At 41.6% G+C, this 19,331-nt stretch overlaps 1 protein-coding gene across 1 annotated transcript in view; it reads left to right on the forward strand.

The window, feature by feature from the left end:
• Window positions 1-1,910: 1,910 nt before the first annotated feature.
• Window positions 1,911-19,331, forward strand: part of LOC134345155 (profilin-2-like) — a 45,238-nt gene continuing 27,817 nt past the window's right edge. The window contains exon 1 of the mRNA XM_063045367.1: window positions 1,911-2,361. Within this exon, the coding sequence (XP_062901437.1) occupies window positions 2,230-2,361 (132 nt within the window). The 5' untranslated portion in view covers window positions 1,911-2,229. The remainder of the gene's footprint in view (window positions 2,362-19,331) is intronic.

Genomic DNA, 19,331 nt, shown 5'->3' on the forward strand with positions numbered 1-19,331 from the left:
TGTATCACAACTGACAGTGAATTCAGAAAATAAAATTAGAAATAATTGAGATCTATACTGGTTCAACTACCTGTAGTTAGTTCTATTAATTAGAATCCCCATGCATTTATGAACAGTTAATCAGGGGTGCAGTGCTGCTGGAGCTCACCAGAGCACCGCTTTGGCACCTCTGTTAAAAAAAAGTCAAAATAAACAAGCGGGGAATTTAACTGCGGCCGCATATTTTGAGGGAGTTTTACGGAAGCGGGGGTTGTGGAGAGGGGGTGGTGGCTGGTGGGGAAAATACCACTAATAACATTAGGATATTTGATCGCTTTTGGTGAAATCCTGGAGCAGAGACTGTTTTTTATTTAGGTATTTGTGAAATTCCTCCTTGCTCGACCCATTGTCCCAGCATATCCTGCTGTAGCCTCCCGCCATTTCACCGATCCTCAGTCTCTCCAGCAATCGTTGTTTGAGCATTGTTCGCCAAGAAAATAAAAATCTTAGACCTTTTGAAAAGTGGCATGTCTCTTGCCGAAGTGGGCCGTAAGGTCGGTAAGAATGAATCGAGCTTTCGCACAATAAAGCAGAAAGAAGCTGAAATTCGTGGAAGTGTTAGTGCTACCCCTACAATGGCAAAAAATGGTCTGTCTGGTTCGTGATAAGTGCTTGCAAAGACTGAGAAAGCATTAAGCGTGTGGCTAGAGGACATGTCACAGAAGCATATACCTGTTGATGGCAAAATTATGCGTGAAAAAGCACTTAGCCTCTATGAGCACTACTGTGAGGGCGATGAGGAGAGCAAGGGGAAGGAGTTTAAGCTAGTAAGGGATGGCTGGCTAGCTATGCAAAGTGCTACAGCCTCAAGAACTTAAAGATCATGAAATGAGCAGGTGCACAAATTGGGTGTGACAACTGGGCTGCAAGATGAAGACAGGAGAGTATGGAACTGAGAGGGGTGTATCTGGAACGCCAGGTAGCACCATTGAATCCTCTGGAGACGTTGTGGGCTTATCAATGAAACGTCAAAGAAGGAGGGTGCCCACCTGATGACCCTGATGACGTACCTACCCTCCCTCCTCGTCACCACTCCAAACCCACTGCCAACATCGAGAGTGCCGACTTACCATAGGGATTGAAACATCAAGTCCTAGTAGCTCTACTACAGAGAAATAGCAATACCTAAATAGGAAATAGCAAGCATTTTGTTAGCTCCGGCACCTAAAAAACTAGCACTGCACCCCTGCAGCTAATCCTCTTTTTTTGTTTTAACAACAGGAATGTAATGTAGTAAATGTAACAACAGGAATGTAATGTAGTAAAAGAACTCCCGTCCGTAAAATAGTGTATTTTTATAATAAGTTTTATTATGCCATCTATCTGAATAATAAACAACGTTTTATATATGATACACATTAGCAGATGTTTGTGGTAAAATAAGAAATTGCTTGATTTATTTTTGGATCAACCCCTAATGTTTCATTACGAAAAATGCCCGCAAAAGAGAATGAGAAAATAGGAAGAAATTAAGTTGTCACGTTTACTCTTTCATGAAGCATGTATAACAATTTTAAGAAGTAGAATTACTGAATATTTTTCTTAACGTACAATAGTATTTTGTTAATGTGCAATGGAATTGGGTGGTAATAAACGTTTTAGACGAGAGCGACTTGAAGTATTGAAGATGGAATAATTTGGATTGAAATATTGAAGTCGATGAAATATCAATACCTACGCTGCGGTATTATTGTGGTCTCTTCTACAGAAGTGAAAGTTGTTGCTGCCACTGAGCCGGCGCCCTCCGTCCCCGCGCGCTCCCGCGTCCTCCACCTGCGTCCGGTCGCCGCGACGCGCGCGTCCGCGTGCGTGCACGCCGCGCCGTGTCGCCGGACACGCGCTCCGCACTCCTCCCCACCCCCAACCTCCCCCACTCCCCCTTCCTGTCTCGGCTCATTTTAACCGACGGCCGAACCCACCTTCGTCCCACAGACCCAGAGATAGCGGCGGCTGCAAGAAGAGGCGCGTAGGGGAAGAAAAAAAAAGATATTAAATAATATATTTTAAAAAATCATTTTGGTAGTTTTGTTGTGACCCACCCACTTTGCATTTATTTTTTTAACCTCACGCACTCGCACCTCCCCACCCCATCATCCGCCGGCTGGGAGGCTCTGCCCTGCCCGTATTATTCAAGCAGACGAGAGAGTGTGAGCCTGTGTGTGCGCGGAGAGAGCGGCGACAAGGGCGACCATGGCTGGCTGGAACGGTTATGTCGATAACCTGATGGCCGATGGAAACTGCCAGGACTCCGCCGTCATCGGCTACACCGACGCCAAGTACGTGTGGGCAGCGTCGCCCGGAGGCACCTTCTCGGTGGTCACGGTAAGAGATAACGGGACGAGGGGGAGGGGGCAATAATATATTCCGTAAAGGCCGGACGAGGGTTTTTTTTCCTAAGAATCGCCTCACCTCAATAAAGAAAATATTAAATCACTTCAGTATCTCGACGTCTTCTTTCCTTCGTAATTTGCTTCGAGTTTTCTTTCCGTTATTCATTTTGTGAAGGAAAAATGCCTTGAGGTTGATTTTTCGACACAGGTGGGTAAAATCTGGAGATTTCCCCCATGTTGGTGGTTGTGGAAGGGGGATTTTTTTTTGGTTTGGCGGTGTTAATGATTGGGGAGGGGGGTGAGTGGGTGGAGAAGGAGACGGGAGGGCGAAGTCTGCGGTCGCCGCCAAACCCCCCCCCCCCACAACTCCCGCCGCCATCACGCCGACCGCGGCGAGCGGTTCTAAGATGGCGCCGGCTCCCCGTATTCCTCCCCCCCAAAAAAAACAACTGGAGTCCTAGACCCCCGCCTCGCACCCCAAAACATGGCTCAAAAATAACCCCCCTTCCATCTCCGCTCCATCAGCCGGTTTGCATACGCCCAGACGAATTGAACAATCGTTTCTCCACTCGTTGCTTTAATATTCTTATTTTTTTCTGGGGGGAGGTAGTCTAACTATTTTCCACTATCTGAATGTATCCTGCTGGAAAAATGGGATTATTCATTAATTTTTTTGCAGCAAGGAGGTTTTCTCTGTTCTTTCCCAGTGCACGGTAGATTAGCAGTCCTGATGGAAAATTCCAGAGAACTTGCTGTGTGTGGCCAGCCTACCGTCTTCAATCAGAAGATCGTCGCCTGTTTAATTCCTTTTAAACCGCTCAAATACAGGATATTCATTATGCGGGCAATACTCCTTTCTCCCCATTGTGCCAACTTTGGTTTATTGTTACATTTGAGTTTTTTTTGCCGGTCCTAATCCTGCGGAAGGTCGATCAAAGACGGAAAACGGTGTCCTTATTTGTTCCCTAATCCAATGCGAAATTATATTGGTTCAACGTATTTTTTGGACAAAAAAAAGGCATTATACCCATGCAGATCTGAGTAAATTGATCACTTTTGGGGGCAAGTCATTTGTATAAAGTAATATATCAGTCTTTCCTTGGAGCACGCAGAGGTTTTATTTCAATTTGAATTTAAATAGTTATACAAATGTATTTGATGTTGGGGATGTAGGGAGTAGGGGCTCATTTGAGCCTAACCTTTTTTCTCTGCTGAGTCCCAATCTTTACTCGTACGAAATTGCTGTCTAACAAATTGCTGAGTAATGAAACTGTCTAGGATTTGGTCTTTGTGCTGTCGTTGCCTTTGCAGTTTGGTGCAGCTACTAATTTACTTCCTCTTGTGGTTTTTGTCTGAAGATACCGGTTCTTTTCCCCTTTCCCTTCAGGCATGACTCTGCAATTCAGTTGAACTATGGTGGGAGGGCGCTCTATTCCATACCAGGGAACGGGCTCAAATTTTCTATTCTCCCCCCCCACCAAAAAAAAGTTGTTTGATTTGAAAGCAAATCAATAGATGAAGCCCAGATTCAATTTAAGTTTATTTTTCTCTAAGTATCTGAATATCTTGAATTTTGAAATTACAAATTGCGTGTATAAATTTATGGAACTGGCTATTTTAAATGACCTCTGGGGTTTTCTAATAAACAAGATTGTTGTGACTGATTCCAGTTATGGAAAGTATAGGGTTCACACCAAATATGGTGAAACAAAACCTAAAGTATTTTTTTGCTTCCATTAAGGAAGAGCCACCAAGCTTCTTTGTCAAGGTTTCCTGACTTTAGTGAAGTCTCAACAGAAGTTTACTTTCTTTTCATCTCTAGTGTTCATCAACTTTGGTTGCAATATCCCTTGTTTAATCTTATAAGCAGGCTCTTGTGGAACATCACTGCCTCCTGGAAGGTATCATTCAGACTATTCACATTTGGATGCAATTTGGCTTTGGTACTGATGTTCGAATGCATCTTGTTTTATATTTCAGCTACAGTTCCCAACTCTTCACTTTGTTTTCTCAATTGGGTGCGTATTACAAATGTTCTCACTTGTGCCGTGATCCTGGAAGGATGTACCCACAACTGTTGGATATTTCTGCTGGATGTGCAGAGTTGCATATTTAGGGTAATGTAGTTGGGTGTAATGCCAGTAATTGCACCATGATTGGTAAGTTAAACCTTAGCTTGCGTTGAGAATACAATTCTACTCCAACTGAAATTTCTCAACACTTTGCTTGCTAAACTTGGTTCAAGTATATGGTCAACATTTTTACAATTGGTGTTTGATAGTAGTGCAGAGGTGGTGTCTTGATCACCCAATTGAACTAACACATCTGTTCATAAATCTGGTCTATTGATTTTTAAACTTTGAAGCAGTGATAGAACTGGCAGCAATTAAACAGCTATTTTTCTAAAGGAAATTAGAAATTCAGGTAAGTCAGGATTTGTGAGAAAAGAGGATTTCTGTTGAATCTTTCAATAGTTTTACAGATTTTCGGGGTTTTTTGGTAGTATTTGTCACTGGTCCTGGTGTTTTACTACAAATACAAATCCAGTTTTTCCTAATTAGCTCCCAGTGTACTGAAACAGTCTTCTAAGGTTGAAGAATTAGATTTATAAGTTCTTTAAACCTTTAAACTGTAAAGTTTTGGTGGAAATACTGGGAGGATGGCTGTGGCTAGTTTTAATTTAAAGCACATTTCAAAGGTATGCTTGGATATAATCAGGTGGGTAAAGTTAGCGGTAAAGGTATTTTTCAGTTGAATTACACTAATTAGCAAGAGTAGCTTGTCTATAACTTAAATCTACTTTGTTACTTTTTAAGAAAGAAAAAGTGGAAGAATGGCTAAAATAAATTAACACATTGTTGCAGCAAGATGTGAGCCATCTTTGTGCAGTATTGCCAGTAACTTGTCTGATTTGACACATCACAAATAAACAAAGTTGTTGACTTGGCCTTTTCATCACGTTCCCCTCTTGAAGGCTCCAAGCAATTTCAGCTTTTGATCTTGCAACCTCAATTGGTTAATTTTCTTATGATCTGATGTGGCCATTCAGCCCATTGTGTACATCATTTCTTGGAGCATTCCCACTTGATTCATTTTTGTATTTAACATGTCTCCCCTCTCAGGTGCCTATCAAAGTATCCCTGATTCTGCCACCCACCTGCATGTATTATAAACTTCAAGCAGTCTAAAACTGTGTAGCAACACAATTGTTATATTTTTCTACTTTTAAAACCCCAACCTTTGTTTAATGAAAGATAATATTGAATATACAATCTTGATTACTTCCTGCACCTACATATTAACTTTTTGTTTGGTGCTTAGGAACATGTATATTCCGCTACTCTATTTGAATAATGTCATTTGGTTTCTCTGACTGAACTCTTATGACCTCATATTTTCCTATATTGAAGTTCCATTTGCCAAGTTTTCACTCATTTGCTTAACTTAACACTATCCTGTTAGAGAGTCCAGATTTTACAACATGCTCTCCTGCAGCCTTTATTCTGCCCAACTCCTGGATAGTTTGCATTTATAAAATCAAATTAAATTGTTAATGAAGCATACATATCATCTATGGATGGATTGAGGGTGGTGCTAGTGGGAGAAAAAGTCATTTTTTAAATATTTACAAGTGAAGGAAATGGAGTCAGTAAAAATCATCTTGTCATTAGGCGTTGCTTGAACTTTCTGGATGTGGGTAAGTATGCAGAAGCTGCTTTAACTTCTATTCAGTCTTCTCTGCCTGATGTGAACCAGATTCACAAGCTGCTAATTTCTTTGTCTTTGCTTCAGGATTATATCTTGGACTTGAATTTTAAAATTGAGTTCATGTTGGTTGCGGCATGAATTACAAATTTCTGCTGTGTGTATGTGTGCTTCATATATTTTAAAAGGATATTGGTCCAATTTTCAGGTTGTTTCACTAGTCCTAGACTCCAACCTACAAGAGTTGTTTTGCTCTTCTATTCTTTCCCTTTGAATTAGTAATTCTATTTAATACTTCCTGTGCTACCTATCTTGATGTCATGGGCAAAATTGGAATTGAGGTTTTCAAAGATTCCAAGTACATTTATTATCAAAGTATGTTTGTCGTATACAACCCTAAGGTTTGCCGCCTTATTTATTCTAGCTGTTTTATGGCTACAGGTATGGTAAACATAATCCTTGAGGGAGATCACCAGTCATGCTCCACCAGCTTGAGTAGGCGTGCACTTTTAGCTTTTTTTTATAGTCAGTGCGATTGAAGTCCCAAGGCCAGAAGCCTCATGACTGAACATCTTTTGAAAGTCTGTATAATAAAAGAAACCAGATATTTCCCTGTCTAATCACCTGGGCAGAATTATATTCAGGTGTATTATAAATCCATGCTAATACTTACCAGTTAATCACTATAGATGGAGTAATTTTTCATCCAATTGTTTGTCAGACTGGTTTTTAATCTGGTTTCTTTTTTCCTTTTTAAAGGGGATATGATAGTTTTTCAGTTGAGGGAATTGGTCCAAAATTGAGAACTTCGGAAGGCTAAGGGTAGAGTATCTTCATTGCTATTGAATGGATTGATCAAAGGTGTTTTTGAGTTCTTTAGGCCCGAATGTGACAGTTGGTGAGCTGTGTCCATGGATAGCTTCTATGTGTAAAATTTGAATTCTGGACTACCGAATCTGTGGCCTGCAATATGAAGTGTAGAATGAACTTGCAGTTGGATGTTGGTTAGACACTGTTATGTGCTTGATCATTCCTTTGGAATACAGGGTAATCAGTTAGGCTCTGTGAGGGGTCAGGTGCACTCCATCTTAGCTTGTACCAAAATATGGGTCCATACATGTGAATTGGCTGCTGATCAGACCTGCTCTGCACTAGTTTTTGCAACGTTATTTTGTATTTGCTTCTGTATACCTTCAAGGATCTGATAAGAGGGAGCTCCTGTCATTTAGGAGTATGCCACTGATTCTTTTAAAATACTTGCACTAAGCAGTCAATGCTTCGGGCGGAGACCCTTCATCAGGACAGATCTATTTTTCCAGTCCTGATGAAAGGTCTCAGTCTGACTGTTTACTCTTTTCCATAGATGGCTGCCGAGCCTGCTGAATTCCTCCAGCGTTTTGTGTGTTGCTCAGTTTTAGTATCTTTCAGATTTAAGTAGGTCTACTTACCCTGACAGTTTTGCAGCTTTCTCAGTAATTGCTTCACTATTCAACAATTTTCTTTGTGCTTGAGCAAAATAAGCTTATTTTGTCTTTAATATTTTATTTGGGCATGAATTTCTTCCTTGCATGCAGTGGGAAGCTGGCATACAAATGGGCTTCTTTGTCCTGGAGCTTGTATTGGAGTTTATCCAGGCATCTGCAGAGTATTCAGTTCTGATGAACCTACCTTTTGTAGATGGTGACTAAGCTTTAGGGTGTTAGGTGAATCACTGTGTCACTCACCCAGCCACTAGCTTGCTTTTATGTTTGTGGCCATTTCAGTTAAATTGAGTGACTATAATGAATTGTCACTCATCAGTCCATGCCTACGTATCACTTGGATCTTGTTACATGCTGACATGGTCTGTTGCATTTGCTGAGACTTGTGGGATTAAATATTGTCACTTGCATTGAAACAGATCATTGAAGGTCTGGAGCATACTGTTCTGATGCTCTTAATACCATGTCCTAGTTATCATAATTCAGCATACATTTATTAAGAAAGCATGTATCCACCATACAACAGATTTGTCTTCTAGTAGGTAGCCACAAAGCAAAGAAACAATGGAACTTGTTCATAGAAAACTCTTGTACAAGACCATCCAGCACCCAGTGTCTTCGGGGTGGGGGGGGGGGGAAGCAAATTGCAGTTAAAAGTAAACAATAACATTAATATGGAGTTTTCAAAAAGTGAATCTTTAGCGCTATGCTAATGGCCACAGCTGCAGAGTTAGCTCAGTGCTGAAGTATCCCGCACAAATAAGAAACAAAAAAAAACACAAGGACCATGAACTGCTGTGTCTTCAAAATGAGACCGCAACAGTGGAGTGCTGAGGCAAACCAGTCCAGAAGTCCAGTGGTTGCAGGCAACAGCTGCTTCTGAACTTGGCGACATGGGACCCAAGACCCCCTGCTCCTTCCACACGCTGGCAGCAGCAAGGGGTCGGTCAAACACAGGCGGACGGGTGCTGAACACCTGTTTGTTTTCTGCTCTTGTCTTTTACTATTTTAGTCTTGCTTGATGCTTTAATTGGCGCAGAGTAATGGAGCCGACCACAGGTTGTGTTCCGCCATTAGGAATCAACACAGAATATCATCCATGCGAATTCCCCCAGGCTGTCACAGAAGCACAAGATCATTCAGTTGGCCCAAAGATATATTCTTAAGAGAAATTACTGATTGCAATCTAAATTTAGATGTGTCCATTAGTTTTGTAAGATGTCACCTCAGTCACTGACACCATCTTGCCAGATGTTGGGGGATCGGTCAGATTTGTGTAAGTAAAGGTTGAACAAGTTAGGTCTTTATTCTTTGGAGTATAGAAGGTTGAGGGGGGACTTGATAGAGGTATTTAAAATTATGAGGGGGGTGGATAGAGTTGACGTGGATAGGCTTTTTCCATTGAGAGTGGGAGAGATTCAAACAAGAGGACGTGAGTTGAGAGTTAAAGGGCAAAAGTTTAGGGGTAACATGAGGGGGAACTTCTTTACTCAGAGAGTGGTAGCTGTGTGGAACGAGCTTCCCGCAGAAGTGGTTGAGGCAGGTTCGATGTTGTCATTTAAAGTTAAATTGGATAGCTATATGGACAGGAAAGGAATGGAGGGTTATGGGCTGAGTGCAGGTCGGTGGGACTAGGTGAGAGTAAGAGTTCGGCATGGACTAGAAGGGCCAAGATGGCCTGTTCCGTGCTGTAATTGTTATATGGTTAATCTAATATATGCTTTACAGTTGAAATGTGTTTAGAATAGGAGAACTTTTCCTTTTAATACTTAAATGTTTCTAATTTAATGTTCTAACATATTGGACAACATTTGGATAAGGCAATATAATACCATCCTGTCAGTGTAGCTGTAACGTGCCTCTACATATGTTCAGCAGATATTTGCTGAAGTTACTCTTGCACGACCATTGGAAGGACAAGGCAGCAGATGCTTAGGAGCATGATCACCAAAGGGTTTTGCGGTATCCTAACTTGGAACTTCTTCACTGTCCCTTTTCTCATTGCTGAGTCTTTTCCAGCATGGAGGGTGCCATCTGCAGACTCTAGCAGTTCAAGAACGTGGCTAACCCCAACTGTAAGTGGGATGATTCACTTTGTAGTGATGCTCATTTCCTGTGAATATGCCCTTCACTGAGGGATTGTATTGGTTTGGTAGTACAACTTGGTTTGTTGAGGAGTGGGTTTGATGGTGAAGAGTTAAAGAAGGGTAAAATGTGCACACAAGAATGATAGTATCCTGGGAATAAAAAGACCCCATTGTACCAGTTCAGATATATCTGAATCTGGCAGCACAATATGCAAAGAAGGCATATAGAATGCTTGCTTTCATTAGCTAGGTCATAGACTATAGGTATGGGGAGATTTTGTATAGAACATATAGAATAGCACAGCACATTACAGGCCCTTCGGCCCACAAAGTTGTGCTGACCCTCAAACCCTGCCTCTCATATAAGCCCCCACCTTAAATTCCTCCATATACCTGTCTATTAGTCTCTTAAACTTCACGAGTATATCTGCCTCCACCACTGACTCTGGCAGTGCATTCCACGCACCAACCACTCTCTGAGTAAAAAACCTTCCTCTAATATCCCCCTTGAACTTCCCACCCCTTACCTTAAAGCCATGTCCTCTTGTATTGAGCAGTGGTGCCCTGGGGAAGAGGCGCTGGCTATCCACTCTATCTATTCCTCTTATTATCTTGTACACCTCTATCATGTCTCCTCTCATCCTCCTTCTCTCCAAAGAGTAAAGCCCTAGCTCCCTTAATCTCTGATCATAATGCATACTTTCTAAACCAGGCAGCATCCTGGTAAATCTCCTCTGTACCCTTTCCAATACTTCCACATCCTTCCTATAATGAGGCGACCAGAACTGGACACAGTATTCCAAGTGTGGCCTAACCAGAGTTTTATAGAGCTGCATCATTACATTGCTACTCTTAAACTCTATCCCTCGACTTATGAAAGCTAACACCCCATAAGCTTTCTTAACTACCCTATCTACCTGTGAGGCAACTTTCAGGGATCTATGGACATGTACCCCCAGATCCCTCTGCTCCTCCACACTACCAAGTATCCTGCCATTTACTTTGTACTCTGCTTTGGAGTTTGTCCTTCCAAAGTGTACCACCTCACACTTCTCTGGGTTGAACTCCATCCGCCACTTCTCAGCCCACTTCTGCATCCTATCGATGTCTTTCTGCAACCTTCGACAATCCTCTACACTATCTACAACATCACCAACCTTTGTGTCATCTGCAAACTTGCCAACCCACCCCTCTACCCCCTCATCCAGGTCACTAATAAAAATCACAAAAAGTAGAGGTCCCAGAACAGATCCTTGTGGGACACCACTAGTCACAATCCTCCAATCTGAATGTACTCCCTCCACCACGACCGTCTGCCTTCTGCAGGCAAGTCAATTCTGAATCCACCTGGCCAAAATTCCCTGGATCCCATGCCTTCTGACTTCCTGAGTAAGCCTACCGTGTGTAACCTTGTTAAATGCCTTACTAAAATCCATATAGATCACATCCACTGCACTACCCTCATCTATATGCCTGGTCACCTCCGCAAAGAACTCTTATCAGGCTTGTTAGACACGATCTGCCCTTCACAAAGCCATGCTGACTGTCCCTGATCAGACCATGATTCTCTAAATGCCCAGAGATCCTATCTCTAAGAATCTTTTCCAACAACTTTCCCACCACAGACGTAAGGCTCACTGGTCTATAATTACCCAGACTATCCCTACTACCTTTTTTGAACAAGGGGACAACATTCGCCTCCCTCCAATCCTCTGGTACCATTCCCGTGGACAACGAGGACATAAAGATTCTAGCCAGAGGCTCAGCAATCTCTTCCCTCACCTTGTGGAGCAGCCTGGGGAAAATTCCGTCAGGCCCCGGGGACTTATCCGTCCTAATGTATTTTAACAACTCCAGCACCTCCTCTCCCTTAATATCAACATGCTCCAGAACATCAACCTCACTCATATTGTCCTCCCCATCATCAAGTTCCCTCTCATTGGTGAATACCAAAGAGAAGTATTCATTGAGGACCTCGTTCACTTCCACAGCCTCCAGGCACATCTTCCCACCTTTATCTCTAATCGGTCCTACCTTCACTCCTGTCATCCTTTTTTCTTCACATAATTGAAGAATGCCTTGGGGTTTTCCTTTACCCTACTCGCCAAGGCCTTCTCATGCCTCCTTCCTGCTCTTCTCGCTCCTTAAGCTCCTTTCTTGCTTCCCTATATTCCTCAATAGACCCATCTGATCCTTGCTTCCTAAACCTCATGTATGCTGCCTTCTTCCACCTGACTAGATTTTCCACCTCACTTGTCACCCATGGTTCCTTCACCCTACCATTCTTTATCTTCCTCACTGGGACAAATTTATCCCTAACATCCTGCAGGAGATCTCTAAACATCGTCCACATGTCCATAGTATATTTCCCTGCAAAAACATCATCCCAATTCACACCCGCAAGTTCTAGCCTTATAGCCTCATAATTTGCCCTTCCCCAATTAAAAATTTTCCTGTCCTCTCTGATACTATCCTTTTCCATGATAATGCTAAAGGCCAGGGAGCGGTGGTCACTGAGAGATCTGTGACCTGACCCAGTTCATTACCTAGTACTAGATCTAGAATGGCATTCCCCCTATTCGGCCTGTCCACATACTGTGACAGGAATCCGTCCTGGACACACTTAACAAACTCTGCCCCATCTAAACCCTTGGAACTAATCAGGTGCCAATCAATATTCGGGAAGTTAAAGTCACCCATGATAACAACACTGTTATTTTTGCACCTTTCCAAAATCTGCCTCCCAATCTGCTCCTCTGTATCTCTGCTGCTACCAGGAGGCCTATAGAATACCCCCAATCGAGTAACTTCTCCCTTCCTGCTCCTGACTTCCACCCATACTGACTCAAAAGAGGATCCTGATACATTACCCTCCCTTTCTGTAGCTGTACCACTTCGTAAAACATTGGCTATGCCACAACTGGAATATAATTTGTGGTTCCAATCACCACCCTATAAATGGGATGTGATTTCACTGGAGGTGTTTGGGTGGAATTCACCAGGGGGCTTCCTAAAATGCTGTCTCAGTTAAAGAAAGGGTAGTATAGACTGGGATTGGTTTCTCTGGAGCAGAGGAAGTGGGGATGTGGTGAGATCCTGATAGAACTGTACAAGATTCTGATGGGGATAAAAAGAAATGTTCTGCATGATGGGTGCTTAAGATCAGAGGGCATAAGTTTAAGGAGAGTAGAGGGGATCTGAGGATTTTTTCTTTGCATCAAGGTTTGTTAGAATCTAGTACACATTCTTTATGGAAGTGGTAAAGGGAGTTACTTGAGATGAATATGATATGGATTAGTAGAGTTGGGTACATGATTGGCTTATATTTTTCCATCTTATTGTTCACGATATTAATACGAAGTTCGGTTAATTTGGTAAATTCAAGTTCATCACTGTTGTTAAAGTGCTGAAACCAAGGGAAAAAATCTTCCAGTGTTAATTACCAGGTAAGACAAATTTAGTACTGCTCTTAATAGCATGACTTCATAATGGCATTTTCCCATTACTGAAGTTGGCAGATTCTAACCAAAGATTACAGGTGATTTGGAGAGGCTTGCTCACATTTCCAATGCAAATAATTCCTTGGTGTTCGATTTGGTGCCCACGTTAGCTTTAAACTGGTGTTCTGAACATGAGGGCAAAAACTTGGCTACCTTGCTTCAGGTTCATGTGTCTGTACTGAAGTATTAGAATTTAATTTACTATTCTATTAATAAATTGCATTTATTATTCATCAGAGCTGGGTACATGTGCCAGCTGTTTTCCAGTATGCCAGAATATAGCACATTAGAGAATTTTGTTCAGGCTTTAATCCCTCTGTGTTTATATCAAATAAGTATTAAGAGTATTGCACACTGTTAGTGTTGATAGTTTCCATTAAAATGGAAAGGTGGGAGAAGATTGTAGTTACTAACCTCAGTAACTAGCTTGTCCTCTAACTTTGGTCTCTTCCATTTGTTTCCAGCTTGGGTCCATGGACCCCTTGCTTAATGGTATTGGTCCATGGCATTAAAAAAGGTGGGGCCCTGGCTATTGAGACTCTGACTTCACTGCTTCATTTTGCAGGTGGTGAATGAGCTATTAACTCGCCAATTGGTCGTGCAAAGGCCATTGTTTATTAGTCTTGTATCCATGTCTGATGACCTTCCATTTACTTGTCTAAGATTTTCAAGAAGACTTGTGCAAAAGCTAAGCCTTATCTACATGAAGATTATGAAAGTGTAGAAAACAAATGATTCAAAGCTCATACTTCTGATCAGTTGGTTCAGTGAAAAGTTGCTTATTATCTAGATTTTCATAATCTGAACTGCATATCCAGAACTTTGGGGTTGATTTACATCTTATAGTGTTTTCCTTATATTGGGGGTTTTCAATGTGCCTCAGAGCTAATGGAATATTTTTGAAGTTTAGTCATTTGTGACCTTAGGAATGGTGCCAGCTAAGTCTTGGGATTAATGACGACTATTAAGTCATTCATTATTGTTAAAACATTGATTAAGACACCAGACACCAGGAAAATTTTCCATTTGAAGGAAGAGAAAATCTGCAGGTGCTGGAAATCCAAGACACACACACGCACACACCCACCTCTTTCTCCTCCCCCCCCCCCCCAACCTATCTACCGGTAAACCTACCTTTTGGGCTGAGAACCTCCTTCAACATTGGAGGAAAAAAAGATGGCGACAGAGTTTGTCGTCTCTCCTCTCCTCTCCTCTTCCCCCCCCCCCCCCACCTTCTAACTCTAACTCCCACCTTTTCTGTCCAGTCCTGATGAAGGGTCTCAGCCTGAAAGATCAAACAATTCTCTTCCATAGATGCTGCCTAGCCTGATGAGTCCCTCCAGCACTGTGTGTGTGTGTGTGTGTGTGTGTGTGTGTGTGTGTGTGTGGCTTGGATATCTATTTCAAAGTTTTGCTTTGGTGGTTGACTGGGTGCATGTACCAAAAAAAGGACACCCCTGAGCATTCAACAATCCTGAGCATTACTTTGAACTGTTGGTTGAAATAATGTGATCAAAAAGGGAGGCAGTTCAAAGTAAACTTATTATCAAAGTATAACTTGAGATTCATTTTCTTGGAGGCATTTACAGAAAGTAAAAAATGCAGTAGAATTTCATGATTAAAAATTTACGTTAATAGACAAAGACTGCCAGACAAATGTGCAGAAGGCAAACTGCAAATGAAAACACTACTGAGAACATGAGTTGTAACGAATCTTTGAAATTGAGTCCGTAGGTCCTAGAATCAATTCAGAACAATGGTGATTGAGCATGCTGGTTCAGCAGCCTGATGGTTTAAGGTAACTTTGTGGTGTGGGACTTGAGGCTTCTGTTATCTCCTTCACAATGGTAGTAGCGAAGAGTGCATGTTGGGAGTCTTTGGATGCTCCTTTCGTATGGTAGCATTCCACGTACACGTGCTGAATGGTGGGAAGGGCTTTGCCTATGATCTACCACTTTCTGTAGCCTTTTCTATTCCTGGCCATTTGTGTTTCCATATGAGCCCATGACGCAACCAGTTAGGATGTTCTCCACTGTGCATCTATAGAAGTTTGTCAAAGATGTGGGGACATACCAAATCTGCACAAGTTTCTTTTTTTAAAAATACCTTTGTGATGACACTTATCTACTGGTTCCAGGATAGATCCTGTGATATGGGAACACTGAATTACTACTGAACCAGTTCAGAGATTTGCCCATTTTGACTGTGTGAATTTATTTTATTGTTTTCTTCCATCTAGATCACTTGAAATTTTACTATTGAAATGCACAGGTTATAATGTGATGGAGTATTATGGTGAATATACACATTTGAAGTTCAGTTTGGCTATTGTATCATTTGAAAGATATTTTCAAATTGAAAGATGTTGATATAGATATTATTTTGCTTTCACCTTGTTTTGATCTTTGGCTTCCATATGTGACTAATTTTCTTGAGGAACAGTTACTGTAGTCATCTTCCAGGAAGCATGCATCTCGTGTAGAACATTCAACCAGTGCTGGGAGCAGAATTAAGCCATTCAGCCCATTGAGTCTCCATCATTCAGTCATGCCTAATTTATTATTCCTATCAACTCCATTCTCCTGCCTTTCCCTGTAACCTTTGCCCTTACTAATCAAGAACTTACGAAGTTCTGCTTTAAATATACCAGTGACTTAGCCTTCAGCCGTCTGGCAATGAACTTCACATGTTCTCCATCCTCTGAAAGAAATTCCTTCTCGTCTTTATTAAAAAGGGTTGTCCTTGTATTCTGGGGCTCTGCCCTCCAGTCCTAGGCTCCCTCATTATAGGAAACGTTCTGTCACATCCACTCTCGGCCTTTCAATATTCAGTAGTTTCAAAATAAATTTATTATCAGAGTACAAATGTGTCACTATATACTGCCCTGAGATTCATTTTTATTGCAGGCATTCACAGTAGAACAAAGAAATACAATAGAATCAATGGAAAAACTACACAGACTGATAAGCAATCAATGTATAAAAAGGTAAACTGAAAATACAGAAAATAAACTAAGTAAATACTGAGAGAATGAGTTGTAGAGTCCTTGAAAGTGAGTCCATGGGTTGTAGAATCAATTCAGTATTAAGGCAAATGAAGTTACCATGCAGGTTCAGATGTGTGATGGTTGAAGGGTGATAACTGTTTCTCAACTTGGTCTGTGTCCTTGGGCTCCTTCCAGATGGCAACAGTGAGGAGAGAGCATAGATTGTATGGTGGGGATCCTTAATGGATGCTGCTTTCATGTGGCAGTGCTTCTTGTGGATGTGCCTAATGTTGGGAATGGGTTTTCCTGCGATGGACTGGGCTGTATTTATAATTTGTAAGCTTTTGTTATTGAGCATTGGTATTTCCATACCGGGCCATGATACAACTAGTCAGGATACTCTCCTCTGCATCTATAGATGTTTGTCAAAGTTTTAGATGACTTACTAAATCCATGCAAACTTCTTTTTAAAACAGTAGGTGTGTTGCCATACGTCTTTTGCAAAGGTGCTTACATGCTGGTCACCGGGCAGACCCGCTGATAAAATGCCAAGGAATTTAAATTTACGGACACTCTACCCCTGATTTCCTAATTTTTTTGAGGAGTCCCCAATTTCTTCTTCCCTTGGCCAATAATCAGCTCTTTGGTTTTGCTGACATTGAGCAAAGGTTATTGTGGCACTATTCAACCTGATTTTTAATCTCCTTTCTATTAGTTGATTTAGCAGTAGTGCCATTGCAACCAAACATAAAAGTCATTGGAGCTGTATTTAGCTTCACAGTCATAAGTATAAAGTGAGTAGAGTTGGATGCTAAGCACACAGACTTATGCACTTGTGCTGCTGGTGAGTTGGAAGGGATATTGTTGCCTATCCTTACTGAGATCTGCTAGTGAGGAAATGGAGAATCCAGTTGCGGAAGGTATTCAGGTCTAGGTCCTGGAGCTTATTAATTTCTAGGCGATGAATGCTAAACTGTAGTAGTCCTCCTTCTACCCCACGCCCCCCCCCACCCCCATACTTCTGAACTCCTGTGAGTACAGGCCCAGAGCCATCAAACGCTCCTCACATGTTAAACCTTTCATTCCTGGAGCATTCTCGTGAATTTTCTCTGGACTCTCTCCAATGCCAGCACATCTTTACATAAGGGGCCTGAAACTGCTTCACAATGCTTAAAGGGTATTCTGAACAATGCCTTATAAAGCCTCAGCATTACAACCTTGCTTCCAACATTGTATTTGCCTTTCTTACCACCAAATCAACTTGCAAGTTAACTTTAGGGAATCTTGCATGAGGACACCCAAGTCCCTTTGCACCTCTGATTTCTGAATTTTCTCCCCATTTTATAAAAGTCTATGCCTTTTATCGATTCTACCAAAGTGCATGATAGACCCTTCTCTAAACTATTCCATCTGCCACTTTGTCCATTCTTCCAATCTTAATTCCTTCTGCACACTCCCTGCTTCCTCAGCACTATCTGCCTTCAACCTGTTTTTGTATCATCTGCACACTTGGGCCACAAAGCCATCAATTCTGTCGGGTCTGTCATCCAAATCATTTACATATAATGTGAAAAGAAGCATTTGTAAAACCGACCCATGTGTAACACCACTAGTTACTAGCAGCAAATCAGTAAAGTCCCTGTTTATTCCTGCTCCTTGTCTCCTGCCAGTCAACCAACCTTTTGACACTGCTAATATTCCTGTCATACTATAGCCACAGCCTTGTGTGCAGTACTTTGTCAAAGGCCTTCTGAAAATCCAAGTAAACATCTACCGATGTCTGTCTGCCTGTTCTTTCCTCAAAGAAACCATGCTAACTGGTCTATTTTATTACGTGTTTCCAAGTACCCTGAAACTGCATCGTTGGTAATGGAGTCTAATATCCTACCAATCACTGATGTCAGACTTACAATTTCTTATCTTTTGACTCCTTCCATTCTTGGAGTAGAGTAACATTTGCAATTTTCCAATCCTCTGGAACCATTCCAGAATCTAGTAGTTCTTGAATGATCACTACTAATGTCTCCATAATCTGTTCAGCTACCTCTTTCAGAACTCTGGAGTGTAGTCCATCTGGTCCAAGTGGCTTCTCTACCTTCAGACCTTGCGGCCTTCCAAGTACCTTCTCCATAGTAATGGCAACTACACTTACTTCTGCTCCCTGGTGCTCCTGAATGTTGGCATATGTCATTTTCTAGTGAGTTTTTTTTTACTCTATATTAGAAAAACACTTGCCATCCTCTTTTATATTACTTGTGTAGTTTATCTTCATATTTCCTCTTTTCATTGCTTTTTAGTTGCCTTCTGTTACTTTTTAAAAGCTTCCCAATCATAGCTTACCTCTAATTTTTGCTATATTGTATGCCCTCTTGCTTTTATGCCATCTTTGACTTGTCAGCCACAGTTGCTATCTCATAGGCATTCTACAAATGCATTCTTTTGGGATCCAAGCTGATCTTCCCAATCCACCTGGATTTTGAAATCACTCATCACCCTCTAACATTGCCATTTATTACATGCCTTTTCTATCTTGCATTGTAATTTGTACCTCATCCGGGCTACTATGCGGATACTTGTTTGTAATTCCCATCTGGATCTTTATAGCCTTGCAGTTTCTTAACTCCAGGTTTCCCCCGCCATCTGAAGGTAGAGCGTTCCTATGAAACGGTTCGTAAGCCGGAATGTCGTAAAGTGAAGAAGCAGTTACCATTTATTTATATGGGGAAAAATTTGTGAGCGTATAACACATAAAACCTAAAATAACAGTAACATATAGTAAAATCAGGAATGATATAAATACACAGCCTATATAAAGTAGAAATGCTTTTCTACAATCATTGCCGCACTGCCCATCGTAGAGAAAATCTCATGCAAGTGCTCTCGGCAGAAACACTCTCTCCAGTAACCTTTAAGCTATGAAGCTGCCAAATCATACCAAATAACACAAAAATACACAGCCTATATGAAGTAGAAATAATGTATTTACAGTGTAGTATCACTTACCGGAATCGGGAATACAGCGCCGAGCACACTGATGGTGTGTTAGGCTGAGTCATTGGAGGTTGGGGTGGTGCAGTGGTCCCCAACCTCCAGGCCACAGACTGATACCAATCCACGAAGCATGCAGTGGTGTAGCGGTAGCTGGGATGCACCCAGCACATCTTTAAGAAAAAAGCCGAAATAAACAAGCTAATTAAATAGGT

This window comes from Mobula hypostoma, chromosome 4, assembly GCF_963921235.1.
Source record: "Mobula hypostoma chromosome 4, sMobHyp1.1, whole genome shotgun sequence".
NCBI classification, from domain to species: Eukaryota; Metazoa; Chordata; class Chondrichthyes; order Myliobatiformes; family Myliobatidae; genus Mobula; species Mobula hypostoma.